The sequence below is a fragment of the Oncorhynchus clarkii genome, chromosome 6 (genome assembly GCF_045791955.1).
Source record: "Oncorhynchus clarkii lewisi isolate Uvic-CL-2024 chromosome 6, UVic_Ocla_1.0, whole genome shotgun sequence".
Classification (NCBI taxonomy): Eukaryota; Metazoa; Chordata; class Actinopteri; order Salmoniformes; family Salmonidae; genus Oncorhynchus; species Oncorhynchus clarkii.
In genome coordinates, this window is record NC_092152.1 from 29708961 (window position 1) to 29733198 (window position 24238).

Here is a 24238-nt window from a genome sequence, read left to right on the forward strand (position 1 = left end):
CTCAAATTGTGATTGTGTCGAGGCACAGATCTGGGGAAGGGTACCAAAAAATGTCTGCAGCATTGAAGGTCCCCAAGAAAATATTGAGCAAATCGGGGGAGAAGAGCTTTGGTCGGGGGGGTGACCAAGAACCTGATGGTCACTCTGACAGAGCTCCAGTGTTCCTCTGTGGAGATGGGAGAACATTCCAGAAGGACACACATCTCTGCAGCCCTCCACCAATCAGGCCTTTATGGTGGAGTGGTCAGACGGAACCCAGTCCTCAGTAAAAGGCACATGACAGACTGCTTGCAGTTTTTTAAAATGCACCTAAAGACTCTCAGACCATGAGAAACAATATTCTCTGGTCTGATGAAACCAAAATTGAACTCTTTGGCCTGAATGCCAAGTGTCACATCTGGAGGAAACCTGGCACCATCCCTACGGTGATGTCACATTCATCGTATTGATGAGACCAAGGCGCAGCGTGATAAGCATACATGTTTCTTTTAATGAAGGGAAAAAACACTAAACAAAGAAATGAAAGTGAAGCAATATAACAACGAGTGCTGACATGCAACTACACATAGACATAGACAATAACCCACAAACTATCCAAGGAATATGGCTCTAAATATGGTCCCCAATCAGAGACAACGATAAACAGCTGCCTCTGATTGAGAACCAATCTAGGTAACCATAGACAAACACCTAGACTAGAAAAACCCCATAAACATACAAACACCCTAGACAAGACAAAAACACATATACCCACCCTCGTCACACCCTGACCTGACCAAAATAATACAGAAAACATAGATAACTAAGGTCAGGGTGTGACAGGTGAAGCATGGTGGTGGCAGCATCATGCTGTGGGGATGGTTTTCAGCGGCAGGGACTGAGAGACTAGTCGGCAAAGAGGAATGGAGAAAATTACAGCGAGATCCTTGATGAAAACTGGCTCCAGAGAGCTCAGGACCTCAGACTGGGATGAAGGTTAATGACAAAGCAAACTGTTTTTTGCTTTGTCGTTATGGGTTATTGCGTGTAGATTGATGAGGGGAAAAAACAATTACATCCAATTTAGAATAAGGCTGTAACGTAGCAGCCGGCTCCCAAGTGGCACTGCATCTCAGTGCAAGAGGCGTCACTACAGTACCTGGTTTGAATCCAGGCTGTATTTACATCCGGACGTGATTGGGAGTCCCATAGGGCAGAGCACAATTGGCCATCGTCGTGGTTTGGCCAGGGTAGGCCGTCATTGTAAGTAAGAATTTATTCCTAACTGACTTGCCTAGTTAAAAGATTTAGGAAAAGTCACAAGGTCTGAATACTTGCCGAATGCACTGTATTTATGCAGTGTCAAGTAGAAACATAACCAACCCTGTTGCATGTACTTGCTTTACCCTGTAGTTTAGAATAAAGTCAATTAACAACAGTTTGTGGGAGAAATTGCTGCCGGTTGGAGTAATCAGAGAAGCCTGCCGACTGGGCACAGACGTCAATTCAACGTTGTTGGACACCTGCTCGTCGAACATCTCATTCCAAATTTATGGGCACTAATATGTAGTTGGTCCCCCCTTTGCTGCTGTAAGGGACTTGCTTCCATTCAGCCACAAGCTCATTAGTGAGGTTGGGCATTGATGTTGGGCAATTAAGCCTGGCTCGAAGTCTGCGCTCCAATTTAAGCTCTGTGCAGGCCAGTCAAGTTCTTCCACGCCAATCTCAACAAATAATTTCTGTATGGACCTTGCTTTGAGCACAGGGGCATTGTCATGATGAAACAGGAAAGGGCCTTCACCAAACTGTTGCCACAAAGTTGGAAGCACAGAATCGTCTAGAATCGTCCCAGACCATTATTCCTCCTTCACCAAACTTTACAATTGGCACTATGCCTTCGGGCAGGTAGCGGTCTCCTGGCATCCGCCAACCCCAGATTCGTCCGTCGAACTGCCAGATGGTGAAGTGTGATTCATCACTCCAGAGAACGCGTTTCCACTGCTCCAGAGTCCAATGCCTGCAAGCTTTACACCACTCCAGCCGACGCTTGGCGTTGCGCATGGTGATCTTAGGCTTGTGTGCGACTGCTGGTCCATGGAAACCCATTTTATGAATTTCCCGACAAACGTTATTGTGCTGATGTTACTTCCAGAGGCAGTTTGGAACTTGGTAGTGAGTGTTGCAACCGAGGCGCTCCCGTTCTGTGAGCTTGTGTGGCCTAACACTTTGCGGCTCATTGTTGCTCCTAGACGTTTCCACTTCACAATAACAGCACTTACAGTTGTCTGGGCTGCTCATTCATTTGATGAACTGACTTGTTAAAAAGGTGGCATCCTATGACGGTGCCATGTTGAAAGTCACTGAGCTCTTCAGTAAGGCCATTCTACTGGCAATGTTTGTCTATGGAGATTGCATGGTTGTGTTGCAGTTCTTGACACTCACACCGGTGCGCATGGCACCTACTACTATACCCCGTTCAGAGGCACTATTTTGTTTTTCATATTCACTCTATGAATGGCTCACATCAATACCATTATCCCAGAAACCCTAGACCCACTCCAATTTGCATACCGCCCCAACAGATCCACAGATGATGCAATCTCTATTGCACTCCACACTGGCTTTTCACACCTGGACAAATGGAACAGCTATGTGAGAATGCTATTCATTGACTACAGCTCAGTGTTCAACACCATAGTGCCCTCAATGCTTGTTACGCATGCCTCTATGAAGAGGGAACGCAACACCCTGCTACAACTAAACTCTCCGTGAAGTGAAAAAGGTATGGACTGTAGGTGCGAGTAAGGATGACAACAGGCAGAATGTGGTACCGTTTACAAGGACTTTATTCCTTTACACGGTAATATGGGGAAAAGGGGCTGGATGGAACCAAAGCAAAGAAAGTAAATCTCAAAGCCCCCCCCCCTCTCCTATCTTATCTGCCTACCCACTACTTACCTAATTTAGCACCACCTGGTGCCCTAACCAAAATACAGGGGGTGGTCCGCCCAGGTCTTACCTAGTGTGCCTAGACAGTGAATATACTACGGGTATATGTATGCCCGCGGGCCTCTTGCCTAAGCACTCCCAAGGTGTCTTCCCCTTCCCCCCTGGGAACAAATGAAACAGAATATTAAACAATTTTACAAACAAACTAAGAAACAAAGGACATAAACTAAGCTCTACCTGAGCAACAAACTCACAGAACATGCCACTTCCCAGCAATGAACTCCCAGCAAATCAACCTCCAGCAAAAATCTCTCTATCACAAACAACCGCTCTGCAATGACCTCCCAGCAAATCTCTCTATCACAAACAATCGCTCTGCAATGACCTCCCAGCAAATCTCTCTATCACAAACAATCGCTCTGCAATGACCTCCCAGCAAATCTCTCTCTCCTGAACAGAACACTGGCTTTTATATAGCTTCAGAAGGAACAGGTAATTGGAGACAGCTGCGTCTTGACGAGGGGGCGGGGTCAGCTCTCCAATTAGCCCTGGAGTCGACCAATCAGCTGCTTGAGGGATTTCAGGAAGCCATTTCCTGAAATAAACACATGCACAAACACAAACTACAACACATAAACTGGGGAACGTAACACGCCCACCACAAAAATTGCAAACCTAGTTTTGCAATAACAAAAGCCAACGCATCCCCAGTTAGTAAACCCATGATAGAGCGTCAGCAACCACATTCGCCGAGCCCTTCACATAAGCTATCTGTACATTATATCCTTGTACAATCAGAGCCCACCGCATAAGGCGGCGGTTCTGGTTGTACATTTGCTTCAAGAACACCAATGGATTATGGTCCGTGAAAACCATAACAGGCAAAGCACTGGAGCCCACATATACCTCAAAGAACTGTAAGGCAAGCAATAAAGCCAGCATCTCTTGTTCAATTGTAGAGTATCTTGACTGACACGAGTTGAACTTACGGGAGAAGAAACTGACGGGCCGATCCACTCCGTCTTCATCTTCCTGTAAGAGAACCGCACCCACCCCCACTATACTAGCATCTACCTCCAACTTAAAAGGTTTGTCAAAGTTGGGGGCGGCAAGCACTGGGGCACTACAAAGTAGCGCTTTAGCGGACTCAAAAGCGTAGTTACAGTCCTTGGACCACTTGAATGGTACCTTGGGACTAAGCAGAGATGAAAGGGGAGCTACTACCGTTGAGAAATTCTTACAAAATGTACGATAGTACCCTACCATCCCCAGGAATCTGCGCAACTGGCGGCGAGTCGTGGGAGCAGGAAAAGCAACAATTGCTTCCACTTTGCCAGTTACTGGGCGCACTTGACCTCGTCCCACTTGTTTACCTAAGTAAGTCACTGTAGCCTTCCCAAACTCACACGTGGCCAAATTTAGGGTTAAAGAAGCATTCTCCAACCGCTGAAACACACTTTTCAAAGTGGAGAGATGATCAGACCAAGTAGACGAATGAATCACCACATCGTCAAGGTAAGCAGTACAATTTGGCAGATCTGCAAACACAATGTTAACTAGCCGCTGAAAAGTAGCAGGTGCATTACACATGCCAAAGGGCATCACAGTGTATTGTACGAAGTTATCTGGCGTAACAAAAGCCGATATGTCAGAAGCTCGAGAAGTTAGAGGCACCTGCCAATAACCTTTTAGCAAATCTAACTTACTAACGTAAGCAGCAGAGCCTATTCTATCAATACAGTCATCTAAGCGAGGTAGAGGAAAAGAATCAGACTTTGTAACTGCATTTACGCGACGATAGTCCGTACATAAGCGGGACGTACCGTCAGGCTTAGGAACAAGAATACATGGGGAACTCCAGGAGCTGTTACTGGGTTTTGCCATGTCATTCTGTAATAAATAAGCTACCTCACTTTTCATTACCTCCCTTTTCTTAGCATTAACCCGGTACGGATGCTGACGTATAGGAACAGCGTTCCCCACATCCACGTCATGTTCCAAGATGGATGTGCGACTTGGAATGTCCTGAAACACACTGAGAAAACTGTTTATCAATAGGATAAGATCCTTAGTTTGATCATTCTCCAAATGTTCCATTTGAGAGGGTAACTTCTTCAGCATCTCTGAATTACATAGGCGTTCACCTTTCTGTAACATATTGCGTAACTCCAACCCGTCCTCCTTATCCTCATCTAGGTCCCAGCCAGGCTTCAGCACCACCGCAGCCACACTGGAGATGGCGGGCTGGACCGGCTTACTTGAGGAGCTGTCGGGAGATTCACGCACATAATATGTTTTCAGCATGTTAACATGACACACACGGGAAGAACGCCTTCGATCTGGTGTCTTTATCACATAATTGGTGTCATTGATTTTCTTTTACACCAGATATGGTCCAGAAAAATGTGCTGACAGAGATGAGCCAGGGATTGGCAACAAAACTAAAACTTGATCCCCTGGTGCAAATGAACGGCCAACAGCCTTTTTGTCATAATGCAACTTCATGCGTTTTTGAGATGAGGAGAGAGACTTTTGGGCTAACGTACATGCGGCGTGCAGTCTCTCCCGCATCTTACTGACATATTCCAACACATTTTTAGGGGCGCTTCTGGGTGTAGGAGATAAGATATGCTCCTTCAAAACTTTCAGCGGACCCCGTGGGGTGTGTCCAAACACAAGGTCAGCAGGGCTGAACCCTAAGGACTCTTATATCGTTTCCCTTACAAAGGGCACCCCCTCATCCCAATCAGTACTGGTATCCATACAATACTTGCGTAGCATTGCCTTCAGCGTCTGATGCCAGCGTTCTAGAGCCCCTTGACTCTCTGGATGATACGGACTAGAGACCTGATGGGAAATACACAATGTCTTTAACACATTTGAAAACAGTTTAGACATGAAGTTGGATCCCTGATCAGTTTGGATTACTTTAGGGAGTCCAAACGTAGAGAAGAACTTCACTAGTGCCTTCACCACAGTCTTAGCCGTTATAGTACGGAGAGGAATAGCCTCTGGGTATCGAGTAGCACTGCACATTATTGTTAGTAGGAACTGGTTACCTGACCTGGTTTTCGGCAATGGACCTACACAATCAATTATCACTCTTTCAAACGGTTCCCCCACCACAGGAATCGGGCAGAGTGGCGCTCGTGGAACTGTTTGATTTACTTTCCCAGTGAGTTGACATATGTGACATGTTTTACAAAATTGGACCACATCAGACTTCAAACCTGGCCAGAAGAAATGACAAAGGACCCGGTTATAAGTCTTTGTGATCCCCAAGTGTCCAGACCACGCCTGGTCATGGGCGAGTGACAGCACCTGCTGTCGGAACGGTGTAGGAACAACCACTTGACACACTTCACTCCAGTCATTAATGGTGTCATGAGATGCCCATTTACGCATCAAAACTCCTGCTTCCATAAAGTAGGCGGTCTCTCTAATTTTAGCTTCATCAATGGAAATTACCGAAGCAAAACACTTGCGAAGACTGGTGTCTTCTTTTTGACATTCAATCACCTTCTCAGGGGTGACAGACAAAAGAATGTCATGTAATTGGGGCACAATTTCGTTTTCCCCTGCCTTAGTTTTTACGGGGGTAAAAACTGTCTGCATTGCAGAAGGCATACTCGGTGCATTGTCTTCTACCTTAACATTCTCAAAAATGGAACTAGCCAAATCCACCACATCTCCTAGCTTGCGAGATTGTGCCCTCGTTAAAACACAAGCAGGAAAAACATGTGGAAATGCTTGAACTAATTTCTCATCTGTAGTTCTGATTTCTGGATTGTCTACTACCTCTAACACAGGAATGACATTACCACCAGCAATATCATTCCCTAGTAGCAATGTGACTCCTTTTACTGGCAGTGTAGACACTACACCAACACGGAAACGTCCTGATACCAAGTCTGACACTAAGTGGACCCAGTGTAATGGTACAGGTACGGTTTTTGTTTCAATCCCCTGTGATATGACATGTGAGCCAAAATACGTTTCAGGAGACCAGGGTAAAGCATCAGTAATGATTACTGACTGCGCCGCCCCAGTGTCTCGTAAGATTTTTATGGGCTTTTGATCAGCTTGTTCTCCTGTTAAGGAAACACAACCGGCAGAGATAAACGGAGCATAGACAGGTCCTCAAATGCTGAATCAACAACTCGATCCAATGGACGAGCCAAAGACTTGACTAAACCCAAACTTTTCATTTTTGGGGACGGTGACTGGGACTGTTGCGGTTTATTTTTCAAAACTGGGCAGTCCGCAATCACGTGACCCTGTAAAAACATTCACGGATTTCATGAAAAGGCTTAGGGTTGTCAAAGGAAAAGCGACCTGAACGAGGAACTAATGACGTAATCGTCCGGCCTTCAAAATGTGGTGCACCAAAGACAGTGTGTCAAAGTGTACTCATCTGCCAACACTGCTGCTTGGGCCAATGTCACCACCTTCTGTTCATTTAAATTAACTACAATTCTATCTGGGAGGTTGCTTTTAAAGTCCTCCAACAGCATCAACTCCTTAATATCTGCAAAGGTGTTAGCTTTGCTGGCTGAACACCAGCGACTAAACAGAGACTCTTTGTCCCTAGCAAATTCAACAAATGTACGGTGAGAGAGTTTCTTGTGGTTCCTGAAGCGCTGTCTATAAGCTTCAGGCACCAACTCATAAGCCTGCAACACAGTAGTTTTAACTGTATTGTAGTGTAAACTGTCTTCCAGGGAGAGAGCAGCTACTACTTCCTGGGCTTTCCCAGACAATTTACATTGTAACAGGAGCGGCCAAACCTTGAGTGGCCAATGCAGCGCAGCAGCTACACGCTCAAACGCAGAGAAATAAGAATCAACTTCCAACTCTCGGAATGGAGGGACTAAAGCTATGTTTTTACTCACATCGAAGTGGGTTTGATGATGAGCAGCTTGTAGAGTCGCACTGGAGCCAGCGTCTAGCTCCAGTTGTCGGATCCTCACCTTCTTGTCAGCTTCTATTTTCCTAATTTCAAGTTCAAAATTCATCTGTCTCTCTTTATCTTTTTGCTCCATTTCTAACCGAGCCAGCCTCACCTTCAGCCTAGCAGTTCTATCTGAACGACCCGAAGCAGAAGATAAAGGATCGAATCGGGGCAATGTAAAGGGGGTACGAGGAACCCCTTCCTCCGCCCTGTCCTCCGACTTGGCATCAGAAGGTCTACCCGTCTCCTCTCTTTGCAATGAGAGAATCCGTTCTCTCACTAAACCCTCCCTGACTAGCACCAAAAGCTCAGCCTTTAGGGCTTTCTCAGGGACAACAAATCTATAATGGTCAGCTAAAGTCTACTTTACGAAACCTCACTAAACAATCAATAGAGGGCGCTTCAAAAAACTTGGAGATGGCTGATGCAGCCATCTTATACAATGCAGTCTCCTGAACACACTAACTAAACAAGTCATCCAAACTCACAACCCACCATCACACCTCAATCACTAACCACAGAGAGCTCAGAGCAGCAGGGTCCGGTGGGTTTAATGGAAAGATCCCGGATGAGCCCCCATTATGTTACGCATGCCTCTATGAAGAGGGAACGCAACACCCTGCTACAACTAAACTCTCCATGAAGTGAAAAAGGTATGGACTGTAGGTGCGAGTAAGGATGACAACAGGCAGAATGTGGTACCGTTTACAAGGACTTTATTCCTTTACACGGTAATATGGGGAAAAGGGGCTGGACGGAACCAAAGCAAAGAAAGTAAATCTCAAAGCCCCCCCCCTCTCCTATCTTATCTGCCTACCCACTACTTACCTAATTTAGCACCACCTGGTGCCCTAACCAAAATACAGGGGGTGGTCCGCCCAGGTCTTACCTAGTGTGCCTAGACAGTGAATATACTACGGGTATATGTATGCCCGCGGGCCTCTTGCCTAAGCACTCCCAAGGTGCCTTCCCCTTCCCCCCTGGGAACAAATGAAACAGAATATTAAACAATTTTACAAACAAACTAAGAAACAAAGGACATCAACTAAGCAACAAACTCACAGAACATACCATTTCCCAGCAATGAACTCCCAGCAAATCACAAACAACCACTCTGCAATGACCTCCCAGCAAATCTCTCTATCACAAACAATCGCTCTGCAATGACCTCCCAGCAAATCTCTCTATCACAAACAATCGCTCTGCAATGACCTCCCAGCAAATCTCTCTATCACAATCAATCGCTCTGCAATGACCTCCCAGCAAATCTCTCTATCACAAACAATCGCTCTGCAATGACCTCCCAGCAAATCTCTCTCTCCTGAACAGAACACTGGCTTTTATATAGCTTCAGAAGGAACAGGTAATTGGAGACAGCTGCGTCTTGACGAGGGGGCGGGGTCAGCTCTCCAATTAGCCCTGGAGTCGACCAATCAGCTGCTTGAGGGATTTCAGGAAGCCATTTCCTGAAATAAACACATGCACAAACACAAACTACAACACATAAACTGGGGAACGTAACAATGCTCATCACCAAGCTAAGGACCCTGGGACTAAACACCTCCCTCTGCATCTGGATTCTGGACATCCTGATGGGCCGCCCCCCAGTGGTAAGGATAGGAAACAACACATCCGCCACGCTGATCCTCAACACGGGGTCCCTCAGGGGTGCGTGCTCAGTCCCCTCCTGTACTCCCTGTTCACTCATGACTGCATGTCCAGGCACGACTCCAACACCATAATTAAGTTTGCTGACAACACAACAGTGGTAGGCCTGATCACTGTCAACGATGAGACAGCCTATAGGGAGGAGGTCAGAGACCTGGTAGTGTGGTGCCAGGACAACAACATCTCCATCAATGTGAGTAAGACAGAGGAGATGATCATGGACAATAGGAAAAGGAGGGCTGCACAGGCCCCCATTAACATTGACGGGGCTGTAGTGGATGGAGCAGGTTGAGAGCTTCAAGTTCCTTGGTGTTCACATCACCAACAAACTCACATTGTCCAAGCATCCCAAGACAGTCGTGAAGAGGGCACGACAAAACCTATTCACCCTCAGGAGACTGAAAAGATTTGGCATGGGTCCTCAGATCCTCAAGAAGTTCTACAAATGCACCATGGAGAGCTGACTGGTTGCATCACCGCCTGGTATGGCAACTGCTCGGCCTCCGACCGCAAGGCACTACAGAGTGTAGTGCGAACAGGCCAGTACATCACTGGGGCCAAGCTTCCTGCCATCCAGGACCTCTATACCAGGCCGTGTCAGAGGAAGGCCCGAAAAATTGTCAAAGACTCCAGCCACCCTAGCCATAGACTGTTCTCTCTGCTACAGCACGGCAAGCGGTACCGGAGCGCCAAGTCTAGGTCTAAGAGACTTCTAAACAGCTTCTACCCCCAAGCCATAAGACTCCTGAACAGCTAATCAAATGGCAATTGCTTTGCACGCCCCTTTTACGCTGCTGCTACCCTCAGTTTATTATCTATGCATAGTCACTTTCACTCTACCTACATGTACATATTACCTCAATTACCTCAGCTAACCGGTGCCCCTGCACATTGACTCTGTACTGGTAGCCTCGCTATTGTTATTTTACTGCTGCTCTTTAGTTATTTGTTACTTTTATTTCTTATTTTTTACTTAGAAATATTTTTTATTTGTATTTGTTTTTTTGTTTTTTGTATTTGTTTGTATTTATTTGTTTTTTAATGTTTTTTTTAAACTTACCAGGTATTTTTCTTAACTACGTTGTTGGTTAAGGGCTTGTAAGTAAGCATTTCACTGTAAGGTGAAACACCTGTTGTATTCAGCGCATGTGACAAATAAAATTTGATCTGATTTGAATTGAATGGCACACATACACAATCCATGTCTCAAGTCCTAAAAATCCTTCTTTAACCTGTCTTCTCCCTTTCATCTAGACAACAAGTGACATCAATAAGGGATCATAGCTTTCACCTGGATTCACCTGGTCAGTCCATGTCATGGAAAGAGCAGGCGTTCCTAATGTTTAATACACTCAGTGTTTCTCTAAACAATAAGGGCCAAGGAGGTGTGGTATATGCCCAATGGGCTGTTCTAAGGCACAACGCAACATGTAGCACACACACAAAAAAAACTATCTCTCCACAAAGACCATAGACGGTACACAAGATAATGATCTCACAAGTCTGACCTTGCTTTTATTGATCTGTGTAAACCTAACTCTTTGTAAAATCTTTACATGCAAACATACACAGGTACTTATATTTTGTTTCTCTCAAGTCCATGCACTACTTATTTACAATTGACATAAATAAAACCAACAAACAATTCATTTAAATAGAGTAGGCAGAACAAAACGGAGAACAGTTGTATCCTCTTTAGATTTAGCGATACTTACTATCCAGAAAAGAGAATAGAAACTAATTAAGATTAAAGACCACTAAACTGGTCACAAAACAGAACAGGTAGGCTACAATAGTACCGTAGTAGAACCAGTGAAAATCAAGTGCATACACAACAAAATAATGTTGAAATGTGGCTACTGGTGGACAGCAAGACAATACAGTTCAGCAGAGGCTCTCATGGCTGTGGGAGCCCCTGTTTTTACCCATCAAAGGAGGAGACAGAGCACTTGGTGAAAATGCATCACTCTATAGATGAGATGAATCTCCTTTAATCGTCTACCTTCAGGAACTGGTCGGTGAGATCCATTTGTTAATGTGCTTGACTGTTTACGCCCAGTAATCAGCCCTCTAAGCGTTATCTGAGCTCTGTGTACAGGGTCCTAGCTCTCATCTCTGTCACATTACCAAGCTGAGGATGCTCTGAAGAGGGTCTAAAGTAGCCCGCTACATCAATTAATTTATCCATTGTTAGCCTAATGATAATAATAGTCCTGATATTCATGCTGCATAAATACATGTATGTTGCTGTGGACTTCAGTGTTTAAAAAAAAGCATTTGGACCAATGTTAAGGGGTAGAGACAAATCATCAAATTACAATATAATTTGTTTCTTAAGTCAATGTATATATCATGAACCACAAGATCTCTCATGCATAGTTTTTTTTGAGAAACTTGCAAACAGCTGTATAAATTGAGGTCATTCCATGGTATAAGATGTGCTTTCTTTGAATTACGGTAATTGGTCAACAGCCGCCCGCCAAAACTTTGAGTGAATGATGCAGCAAAAAAGGATGACGCATGAATGGAGGCGGCCAGAGTGGGTAAAGGGGGGTGCATTGTGGGGAGGAGCGGGTTGGGGTGTGTGACTGCTCCAGCCACAGAAAACACAAGGGTCACGAGCACAGTGCATGCAAGCAGCACATTTACTTATGACATAGCCTTACCCATGTTGTCTTATTTAATGTGACTAAGGTGGAGCAGGCTTTAAGTGTCAGTGAAAAATCTGATCATGTGCATTCAATGTAAAAATGTCAGTCAGTAAAAAACCTCAGTAAACATTCATTTAGACCACACCTGTCATAGTATACTTCTCATTACTCGCCAGGGAAATCATGTTTTCCTGTCTCCTCTCTTCCTTCACCGTAAACAAAGAACTGAACCAGATTTTCAACTTTTCAGTGCAAACATTCTCATCAAAAATTGAACATGTTCCCACTACCTCTATAAACATGACTCAAATAAGGACAAAGTGAACACTTGGCATGAAGTGAGCACAGTTTCTTCTAATAGGAGGGCTATCATTCCAAATATTTAAACTGATTCTGAAATAAATAAAACATATGATTTACTTGAATTGCCTATCTAGTATGTAATATATTAAAAAATAATAAATATGTTTTTTGTCAAGTTTTTTGTGAATCCAAAGAGTCCAGATTATTTTTTATCTTTAACTTCAGAAATTCTGCAGCTGAGTGTTGTTCTTCTTGAGAATTCCATAATATTCATTAGATATCATTAAATAAACATGTGACTTTTGGAACATTTGAAATAGTTCAGAGAGCAGCTGTGGGTACTCGGTGTGTTTTCATGTGGTTTTGCATGCTCATACAAGTGTTAATAATACTGCATGATGTCATTTTACAAGAAATCAAGGATTACAACCTGCCAGTCTAATGAACTTCATAGTTCAATGGGTGCTGCAGCTGTAATCCCACATAGAATTACATATTGCTTCAACATCTTTTGTGCTAGTGCATTTCAATATTGGTTTTCTTTAGGATGTGTCAAATTCAATATATAACATCATCAACTGCTATGATTATCTCAATGCAACCGTATAATGCAATGTCAAGCTGTTGTTTTTATTATCTTCAAAAGTATTTATTTATGTATTTTTTTTGCCTTAAATTGTTGAATCCCTAAGTTGTTTTTGAAGGATGATTTGAAAGTATACCATGTTTTGCCTCTGGAGGAGTATTTCCAGATAAGTCTCAGTAAAGAGGGAGAGACATAAAATGGGAATATCACTTCTGGGACAACAGGGGAGGATGGAAAGGTGCACGTGGTGGGTTGGGTTGAGGGCAGGAAAGAATGCAGACAGCCAGACAGGAAGACTACTGGTTAGTCCAATATTAAAGGTTATTGGGGAAGGTAGAGAGGGTAATGTGAGAAAGGAGAGGGGGCTGAGTGTTGATGAGGACTTTGCTCATTCTAATAGGGGTTAGTTGCTGTTGACAGGATTCTCATTCAACAGGGTGTGCCAGCGCTCTATCTTCTTGTCCTTGTTCTTCAGGCACTCATACCAGTGCTTCAGCCGCTCTCCTTTGGCTGTGATGCCCAGCTGGCACCCACCTACAGCAGACCAACAAGGAGAGAGAGGAGGGTGAGAGGGCTGGCACAACAGATGGAAACTTCAACAAGGTATAGTAGATCTCAAACAGATCTCCTATGGATCGTACCGATGTAATCGTTGGATTTCCCAATGTCGTAGTCCCACACTGAGATGTCCAGGGTCTTCTTAGCCAGGTCGCTGTGCTTGATGTCATAGCTAAATTCCTGTAACACAACAACGGAGAAATCATCCCCCTCACAATATCCAATAAATGTAATTTACTTCGATACACAAATCAATACATTGATGTTTTCACAGGCATTTAAACATTAAAAGCACAAACAAAGTACTGCTATCAGATGGTTACTTTCATCTTCTATTATTATTGCAAGGGACCAACAGGAGGCTGACCTCGTTGTACTCTGGGTTTAGGGTCTTCTTCTTGATATTTGTTTTGTTCTTGGCCTTCTTCCCCATATCAGGTCTCAGGCATCTAACACATCATATAATAGATCATATTAGTTTGATGTTGTCATCCTGCATTTGGGGATAGGAAAGTAAATTGCAAAACAGATATATTCTGCTATGCAAATGAAAAACTTTGACATAATTCCATTTGTATTGATTTTGAGTGAAAAAATGATACTAATCACTGGAAAAGTTTGGTTTGTATTCACGCCTGATAGAAAACACAGTGAAACAGACTGACATTTCGACAAATGGGTCAGAGTATCCATTGGCATCCATGGCGGCCAGGTGAACACAGCGCACCACACCCACGAGGAGACGATTCTGCTGGGTGCTGTACGTGAGGGAGATCAAGATACGACCACGCTCCTCCACATCTCCAACCTCCTTCCCACCCTGGACGAGAGAGAGATAAGGGAGAGAGAGAGGAGGGAAGAGTAACATTTTATAAAATCATATCATGAAGACATGATTTGCATGAAGACACGTAGTGGTAATCTACATGCCCACACATGCAGGTCAAACACCAATACCTCATCCTCATAGAGCGAAATGCCTCGAGCCCCTCCAGCTGTTGCAGTCTTCTTTGTCTGTGGAAAAATATGGATAAGGGTGGTCCAATCAAACATTCAAACAAATGGGACTTTTACTGTATATTTATCTAATGGGTGTAGCATGTTAACGTACTCACAGGGACAACTCTCTCGAGACACACGTTGAAGTTTTTTTTCTGGTTGATCTTGAGTTTCTTCAGCGCAATGCGAGTTTCTCCGATAAACTCATTATGCCCAAACTTGTCCTCATCACAGACAGAGATCCTACATCAAACAAGATAGTACATCGATAATATTGGATCATCACGTCTATGGAGGAAATCATGTAAATTAAAACAATTAAGCCCTTAGATAAAACCACGGTAACAAATGTAGACAACGAGACAGGTTATCCTGATGTTTAGTGAACAGACGTGTATTGTTTCTCTGCTTCAAATATCTACCTGAGAGTCTTGCGCTGCATGTCCTCGTCTGTGAGTCCGTGGTAGACCAGGGTCTCGTTCCAGGCAGGGTTACGGGTGTTTCTCAGGGTCTTGGTGCGTAGCTTGTTGGACTGCAGCACATGAGAGTAGATACAATAAATAAAGATAAGGAACTCAATCAACTGGTCTTCAGCACTTCTATATCTGAGGCTGGAGAGAGGCAAGGGATCTTTATGTGTAGTACAATGAATAATCCTTATGGTGGCAGGCTTGAGCTAATGGGCGTGTATCCTAGCAAAACACATTTTTCTGAATAATAACACATACCATAACAAATACACAAACATATATTAACTCCCAGGTTGAAAATAAGGAAAGTGAATTCTATCACCTTACTGGCCCCTGGCAATAGATGCAGCTTGACATAGGGATCAGCCAGTCCGTTCGAGTCCATGGGCTTCAGTCCCTGAGGGAAAGACAAGACTCTTTATGTCACCAGACAGGACAGCAGGGACCAGGAGCCCCTATTCAAGATGGAAAAGTAAACTACTGCAGCAGCAGCTTCTTAACACAGGTCACTTCAGTGTAATTGGCTCAGAGTGAGTGAGTGAATGAGTGCAGTAGGTGATACCTTGGCTTTGAGGATGCTACAGTGGAGACTGTTGTTCTCCTGCTCATAAAGCAAGCTGAACTCCAAGCCGCCCAGAGTGGCTGAAATACACCCAGAACAGTCATTAGATCAGACAACAAACAGTGGAACACAGACACTAGCAGTACATCGTATATAGAGAGCACTGGGTTGTAAATAGAGTCTAGACTAGGATTGATTCTCAGAGTATCAGAAAATATTGAGAATGTCTACAACCATTTTCCTATACAGCTACCGTCCTGTAGGTTTTCACTCCAACTCTAATGTAGCGCACTTGATTGTAATAATTAGCTGGTTGATAAACTGAATCCGGTTAGTTACAACTGGTGTGGGAGCGAAAAACCTACAGGAGGGTAACTCTCCAGGAACAGGGTTGGAGAGGCCTGGTCGACAGTAAAAGAGACATGAGCTTCACGCCAGACGGCAGACCAAACAACAGAAAATCAAGTGATGAACTGATAAAGAGAAATAAATAAATAATCCAACAGTAAATCTGCAGACTAAATGGACTGTAAACAGATGAAATAGGTTATGCATCCGTCCAAAGATTAGAAACAGGAAATTCCATTAAAAACCAGCAGAATATCACTGTAATATCAACTAAAGAAAAATATGACTCGCAAAGGAATACATTTAGAAAATATCCCACTTCAAACGGAGCATGAAAACAGAGAAGTTAAATGGGATTCTATGCATGGATGTTTAGGGAGGGTGAAACAGGGGTGATACTAATAATCAATAGGTTTAAATTTATCATCCCCCTCATCTAAAACAGTAAACCTCCAACAGCTCCAAACCACCACATTGCTGAGTAATGGTTGGGAGGCTAGCTTTTAAAGCCTGTAGCTCTAGTGGCCTGTGTACTTAAATCTCTCTGACTCCAATCAGCCTATTTAGCTATTAGACATCACTGAGCTAATACGTAACATTTCAAATGGCAGGAAAACATAAAGCACAGGAAAGTTGAATATTAGATTAGGGCGAAAATGCACACATTTAATTTGTGTAATATAATGCTATCTACAGTAACTAGATGCAAACAAATAATGTACTTGTTTAATCCATTAGGCCTACAGAACCAGGACATCTCTGAGTAGATTGAACACTGATCTAGTCAGCAGCAGTTGAGCTATTGAAACCAGTCTGTACCACAGAACCTGGCTGTCCTAGCACTGCCAACTCCATAGAGAACCAGAACCAATGCTATTTCTACCATAACATTAGGGAACTATTCAAACACAAGGGAAATCTAGATCCCGTCAGCGCTCTCTTATCCCAAATAATGTGTTCTGTTCTAAATTCCCGGACCTCTATGAAGTAAATGAACGCCTCATCCCCCAGGGCGCAAGGAAAGACCATTTGAGGAATGGAACATGGCGTACGACTGTCATGACACGATTCCTATCACGCAAAGGAGACATACATACAAATTGTTCCATTACAGAGTTTGTCTCACTATTGAATTGTTTTACATTCTCTTCTACTTTACTTCCAAGATATTGATTCACATGCTTGGATAATATACGGTCTTTATCGTATATCATCTCCAATACATCTCCATGAATTCTACTAGAAGGATGCATGCTGGCTGCTAGTATTATTAGATGATTGATATGCTTAGAACACTACAAAGGCCATCCACTCAAAGGGGTAAGAGATCAAGCATAGAGATGCTACAACAGACTGGATAAAAGTGTCTGCTGAATGACTACGTAAACAAATAGAAATACAAAGAGCAGACCCACAGGGCAAACACCGGTTCAATCAACATTGTTTCCACGTTATTTCAATGAAATTACATTGAACCAACGTGGAATAGAAGTTAAATTGATGTATGTGCCCAGTGGGGAGTCTTTATACACTGAGTGTACAAGACATTAAGAACATCTTCCTAATATTGAGTCTATTTAAGCAATACGGCCCGAGGAGGTGTGATATATGCCCAGTAAACCACAACTAAGTGATGTTGGTACACTCAGTGTATGTTGACTTAAAACAGTCTGGAAGCCATAGAGAGAGAGAGATCACTGAAGTCTTGAGTAAGGTGGAAATCCAACAGTAGACACATAGCCCATATTGAAGAGGTCTAGCTGAAAGGACAGGCTGGTCACTTACTGGCCTCATCTGAGTCATAGCTGTTTGCATCCTCCTCCTCAGGCGGAGGGGCTTGTTGTCGAGCAGGAACGGGGTTGTAGGTGGTTGGCTGTCTCCTCTCCTCCCGCAATGCAGGAGGCACTCTCTCCTCCACTGGAGCACCGCTAGTGGAGTAGCCACCTCCCTCCGTCTCCAGTGGAGCTACAACCATAACCATGATAATGATTACTGTGTTTTTATGTGCTGATGGACACTACATATTTCTATCCTCTATAAATGCTACGTGTGTGTCAGTGTCAGGGCTGGCCTGGTTATGTGGGTCCATCTTTGCCATACCCTGCTGGGCCGATGCTGCTGGAGGGAGCCTGGAGCTCTGGACTGGAACAGCCTTCTGCAGCACCACTGGGCTGTTCTGAGCACCTCCCTCATTGTAACCATGACCAGTCCCACCAGTGGCCATGCGAACATCTGACGGCTTAGGGGCCACAGGTGGTTTGCCAGCATGCCCCAGTTCCTCTGGTCCTGCTACACACATTAACAAACACACACACACACACACACACACACACGCACACATCAGCATATCACTGAGACTGCCCTGCAGTGGAATCCATATGGCTCCCTAGTCTCTGTGAATCCTTTTAATGTTGCAGATTTTCCATTGCACAGGCATTGACCTACATACAGTACAACAAACTGTGGCAGGCAACCTTGATCACTTCCTAAAGCCTGGATTTTTTTCTCTACCTTTCCCCCCCAGCTTTCTTTTTTGAGGATATCTTACTGCGATTCTAATGGCACTGCTGCAAGTGGGAGCAGATTCTATGCCACCTCTCTTTTCAGAGCCCCCTGGAGGTGCCAGCCTTGCCCCAGAATGTACTTCCCACTGCCTAAGTCAACCCACCCACCCCTGGATCTGGCTGTCTGAGAGGAGGTGGCAGTGCTCATTCTGGGAAACAGACCTGGGCTTTTATGGTAATGCTGACAAATTAATCATTCAAATAAATGTTAGGCGTGACTGGGAGCCAGTGGAGGGCCCAACATCTGGTGATGTTTGTCTGTTTAAACTGGTGAGACAGTGCATTGAGATGGTGGCTATAAGGTTAATGACTGAATGACTCACCTGCTCCCTGCTGGCTAGCACTAGGAGACTGACTCTCCTCTGGACCTGGGAGACAGGCAGCACCGGACACTGATTCTCTCACACCTACACTCTTATTTTTGCCCCGTCAACTGTATTGTTTTGTATAAGACTTCAGTCATATTGATCGTGGTACATGTTCATGAATTAAGACCTCTCCCGAGTGTGCATGGCCCACTGAGATATGTTCCCAACAAAACAGTAGTACTATATTCATAGTCAACAACATCAGTAAAGAACAGTACAAAAGATAAAACAAATAAAACATTGTAGATACTGTTCGGGGTTTCCATCGCTTTTATCTTTTAGAATAGAATTATGGACTTCAGGACAACATCATTCCCACTTAGCTATAATTAGTTAGCTGAATGGGTTTTATTCTGCCTGGCCAGCTACTGAAAACAGACCATGTCTATATCTGCTTTGCCACTCTCACAAGCCAAGAAAGCAATCAACCTGACACAACCCCCATTCCCACTGCTCCGTGCGGGCTGCTTACCTCTGGCCTGTGATTGGGGATGACCAGCTGCAGCCCTGGGGTCAGATGATGCTGGCTCTGGGGCTCGCTGGGCACTTGACTCTTTGGACTTGGAGATGGGCATGGGCGAGGGCAGGAACTGCTTAGGAAAGCCTTTAAAGAACCAGGCACCAGATCGCTTCCACACCTAAGAGATGATTTAGAGTCTTTCATCTTTATTTGGATCCCCATCAAGCTGACACCATGACAACAAATAGTCTTCCTGGGGTTCGTAAATAATGGCCAGCGTCATATAAGCTTTAACCTTGACACCAACAGTACACTCACTGTTAATCTCCCTGATCCCTCCGTCTCACAGAAGTGAATCATCACTCTGTATCTTTCACCCACCACGTCCTTTAATTCACTATGACACATAGCGTAACATGTGTCATGCTATGACATATCCCTGTCACCCTGTGTATCTCGCAGAAATATTCACCTCTCGCTGTTCGCTGCAGATCTTGCAGAGCCACACAGAGCGCGACCGGCTGCCGTTCTGCACTCCACACTTGGTGCACATGTGCTACAGGAGAAAAGACACAGGTTCACAAAGAGGTATTCATGTTTACAATGTTACAGATATATTACCATTTCATTTCTCAGGGTCAATTGTGGCCTAACAAGGTCCGTAATGGTTCATCACAGCAAAAGCAAAGCGTCTTTGCCATCTAGGAAGGGGAAAAAAGCCAATCTTTCCAACCCCCCTACCTTTTTGCAGTCCTCACAAACCACTGAGCTGACCCCTGGAACACCCAGCTGCTCCCCACACAGCAGACAGCGGTTCACCCCGTCCCCACACACCGTCTTCTTCATGTCATCTAGACGGTTCACCAGGCGCCTGCAGCAGCCAGGACAACTTTCATTACAGCCAATTACCAGTAGAACATCCAAGTTGGGTAAATGTGGTATTAATAGTCCAACTGATTGAATGACGTGTGTGTAATTATACCATCTTGTCCAGTATTTTTGCAGAGCTGAGATTTAACAACACTGAGGTTGGCAGTGCAATGGAGTTCTAATCCATTAGCTCAGAATGTCTCTTTAGTCCTCACCCAATTCTCTCCTGCTCCATGGCCTCCATCTTCTCAGCACGGGCGATCACACCGTTAATGATCTCCTTCTCCTCGTCAGTCAGGTCCGGAGCGTCGGGACCAGGCCTGGCCTGGTTGGTCCAGTTGCCCCTGACAACCACACAGGAAAACTGTCTGGGGCTGAGGCACCCATGCTGCATGCATGCATTTTTAGCACGTCAGGGTCACACACTCAGACATACAGTGAGAAATCAAATGTATATGCAAAATAACACTCAAACACAAGAATTGACAGGGGTATACAATAGACAGAGACAAAGTAGACAACGTAATACAACAAATACCATAATGGCCTAATGCACATGTGCACATTGTGCAAAACACCCTTCATTACCTGTGTCCAAAACATATGTGAACATACAATAATTAAGGAGAGAATATACATTTACCTGTACATACCCTAGACACACTCTAAATACAATCAAATAGTAGATTGAAACAGTGGAGAGGGTGGGGGGATAAGGTAGACGGAGAGATGGAGGAAGAGCTGTACTACTTACTGTTCCTTATCACTGAGTCCCAGCCATGGCAGAGATTAAAAGGAAGCAGACAGGAGAGGAGAAAATAAGTTGGTGCCTGGGAAAGCATGGAGGGGTTAACAGCACCATGCAGCAGGCAATTGACCAACACTAAAATAACTGCTGGGTTGTTTGGATGACCCAACTGCTGGGTTGTTTGGATGACCCAACTGCTGGGTTGTTTGGATGACCCAACTGCTGGGTTGTTTGGATGACCCAACTGCTGGGTTGTTTGGATGACCCAACTGCTGGGTTGCAGGCATTGGGTCTCTTAGTTGGGTTGTTTTCTTTTAAAAAGTGCAAGGTAGGGTTTTTGATGCTGGATTATTGAGATATGTCCCAGTGGGTTAGACCATAAGAATGGAGGCGTGGCTTAGGAAGGGTGTAGCTTTCAGATGTTAAGTTATTTTTAGCCACCCGTGAGAGCAAATGTCATTCCCGTTCATCTGTTCAGTTGTATTGTTATCACATATTAAGGTTGGACACTGCCAGCTTTAATGAGGCTTACACACGTGTAGAAGTCACATAAGGAGTAGGAGTCACGCAAATCCCAATGTTGGGATAGTTACCACTTTAGTACATAATGTAAATAATCATTTTATATTATAATCTGTCATGTTTGAAAAATATACATTTGCAACGTACAAACATTTTATTTGTATTTTTGTTACTCTTTTTCTCCCCAATTGGTAGTTACAGTCTTGTCTCATCGCTGCAACTCCAGTACAGACTCGGGAGAGGTGATGGTCAAGCGTCCTCCGAAACACAACCCAACCAAGCCCCACTGCTTCTTGACACAATGCCCACTTAACCCGGAAGCCAGCTGCATCAATGTGTCGGAGGAAATGCCATACACCTGGCAACCTTGTCAGGGTGCACTGCGCCCGGCCCGCCATGCCACAGGAGTTGCTGGTGCACGATGCCGGCCTAACCCGGATGAAGCTGGGCCAATTGTGCAATGCCCCATGGGTCTCCCAGTCGCGACAGAGCCTGGACTCGAACCCAGAATCTCCATTGCGCCACTTGGGAGGCTCTGCAGTGTACAAACTTAACATGATGAATAGGTATGACATTTGCTCTCATGGATGGCCAAAAAATAATGTAGAAAGCCACGCTACTAATAAGCCCCGCCTCCTGAAAATTACATTAAAAAGAACCAGCTGCTGGGTCAACCCAGCATGAATGTGAATAAAAACTAAATTGATGGTTAAATTAACCCATGTTTCGGTAATCCCAACAACTCAACATGTTGGGTTATTCACACAACCCAACTGGCTAGGTCAAAATAACTCAAATAAATAAAACTCATTTTTTTAGAGTGCAGAGATAACAGCATGGTGCTTAGTGTACCCTGTTGTTCTGCCACCCGTGCTTACTTGGCATGCATGCTCATCTGCCTATCGTTGGGCACCCAGCGGTCCGAGCTACCGCCCATCACTGCGTTCGTCATGGCTGCTGCACTATTGAACTCTGCAGGTGGACACGCAGATAAAGACGAGACACACACACACACACACAAAGTTACATGATGAATTATACATATAAGAAGGAATTCTTAGCTACAGATACTCTTTGCCCTAAATCACTTAGGCTAGGTTTTAAGATGAGCATTTACATTCTCTGATTCCTTCATTGGAAACAACATGAACAATTTTAATCTTGTTCCTCGCTATGTAATCAATTTAGTCACACATTAAATTATTATGAGTTAGATAATTATAATTAGTTGTTTATTAAAAGTTATCTTATCTCATCTTTACCACAACTCAAATCAATACATCAAATCCATGCAGGAAAGCATAACTAACTGTCAATTGATCAAATTGACGGTCACATTTAATCTTCCCTGCTTAAGCAGCACTAACTTCCAATCAAATCAAATGTTACTGACTTTAGCACTAATATTGCTGCCCTCTCAGCAGGCAGAGCCCTCTGTATGCTAAAAGTGTGGGCCAGGAAATTCACTGACCTCAGATTGGCTTGTCATCAGACGTACTTATTCTATTTGATGTAAGAGTCTGATACTGACACAGTACATTACAATAACAATAAGGGCTATGAATAAGGACAATATCAACTGCCTTTATGTGATCTGTGTAAAACTTTACAGTAACGATCGATAAACCATGTCTCCCAATGTCTAGACAATTTTTACAGACCAACTAATGTTTGTGATGCAACCACTGAGCAATTTAATCGAATGGAACAATGTGACAGGAAATTACAGAAATCAATAGGAGTGTAGAGAACTGAACGTACCTCTATGCGCTCAAAGCTCCCGAGGGCCACCACCAGGCAGAGCGGGGAGCGACACCCAACCAGCAACAGGGTGGGTCCTCAGGGAATGAGCAGGGTGGGTAGGGAGGGTCAACAATCCTCTTTCCACAGTAGCCTGGCTCAGATAGAGGCTCCTCTGTCCAAATCTGATGATAGCAGGGAACTGAGACATGTTGTGGCATGATTGGAGAGAGTAAGGGGGTAAGACAGAAAAAGAGGGAGAGAAAAGAAACTGTGAGGGGGAAAAAAATCTATAAATCTCATTTGTCTTCAGTTTGCTACAAGCAATCACTCCACAGTAGCACTCCAGAACATAGCTAGAAGTGAGAGAGAGGGGGGAGTGGGGAAAAAGAGAGAGGGGGAGGGGTAATTCTGATCTACAGTATTAACTCCTGTATTAAGACTTACATTTATTGGTCATTCAAATCACCCGCAGAATGCACAACAAACAATGAGTACTATATAACTGTAGGAGGATGCCTTTATAGTATTGGCCTGGGACTTGTCTCACTACCCTGCTGGAAAAAAACAGCATAGACGAGCATAGGCTGATCACAGCATACACTGTGTTTTGGACACTGATGACCAGCATGGTATGCTGGTGACCAGCCTTCTCTGTGTTTTGGACACTGGTGACCAGCATACCAGCATAAACTGGTCACCAGCATCAAAGTGCTTAATTATTAAAGACAGTACATCACGTAGGTCTTACTTTAAGAGTTTCTCCCTAATACAGTGGACCCCTCAGGACTTCAAGTCACATTATGCTGGCTTGCAAAGGTATATTTAATTCCTATTGGAATCCAGCCAGAGTAGGAATATCCAACTATTGGAATTTTTATTCACCCCAAATCTGCATTCAGAAAGACTGCCAGGATTAGAATTATGAATAAATGAGACCAT

At 44.2% G+C, this 24238-nt stretch overlaps 1 protein-coding gene across 1 annotated transcript; it reads right to left on the bottom strand.

Annotated features, from left to right (window-relative positions):
* Positions 1-12713: 12713 nt before the first annotated feature.
* LOC139412020 (rabphilin-3A-like) lies at positions 12714-23360 on the bottom strand. The gene is made up of 18 exons (XM_071158802.1): positions 23318-23360; positions 22435-22528; positions 21041-21052; positions 20502-20630; positions 20158-20287; positions 19889-19972; positions 19429-19594; positions 18125-18313; positions 17810-17989; positions 15677-15756; positions 15437-15511; positions 15067-15176; positions 14761-14887; positions 14603-14659; positions 14311-14465; positions 14013-14094; positions 13729-13825; positions 12714-13621 (listed from the first exon to the last, which is right to left on the bottom strand). Exons 2-18 carry the CDS (start codon positions 22506-22508, stop codon positions 13491-13493), a joined length of 1878 nt encoding a protein of 625 aa, XP_071014903.1. The 5' UTR covers positions 22509-22528; positions 23318-23360; the 3' UTR covers positions 12714-13490.
* Positions 23361-24238: the final 878 nt, after the last annotated feature.

Bases quoted from the DNA above. Each gene is read 5' to 3' on its own strand.
- LOC139412020 (XM_071158802.1), bottom strand. From the start codon at position 22,508: ATGACGAACGCAGTGATGGGCGGTAGCTCGGACCGCTGGGTGCCCAAC. The intron at 14,466-14,602 runs GTATTGGTGTTT...TCTCTCGTCCAG, and splicing joins TTTCGCTCTATGAGGATGAG to GGTGGGAAGGAGGTTGGAGA. The intron at 14,095-14,310 runs GTCAGTCTGTTT...ATGATGTGTTAG, and splicing joins TCTGACCCATTTGTCGAAAT to ATGCCTGAGACCTGATATGG.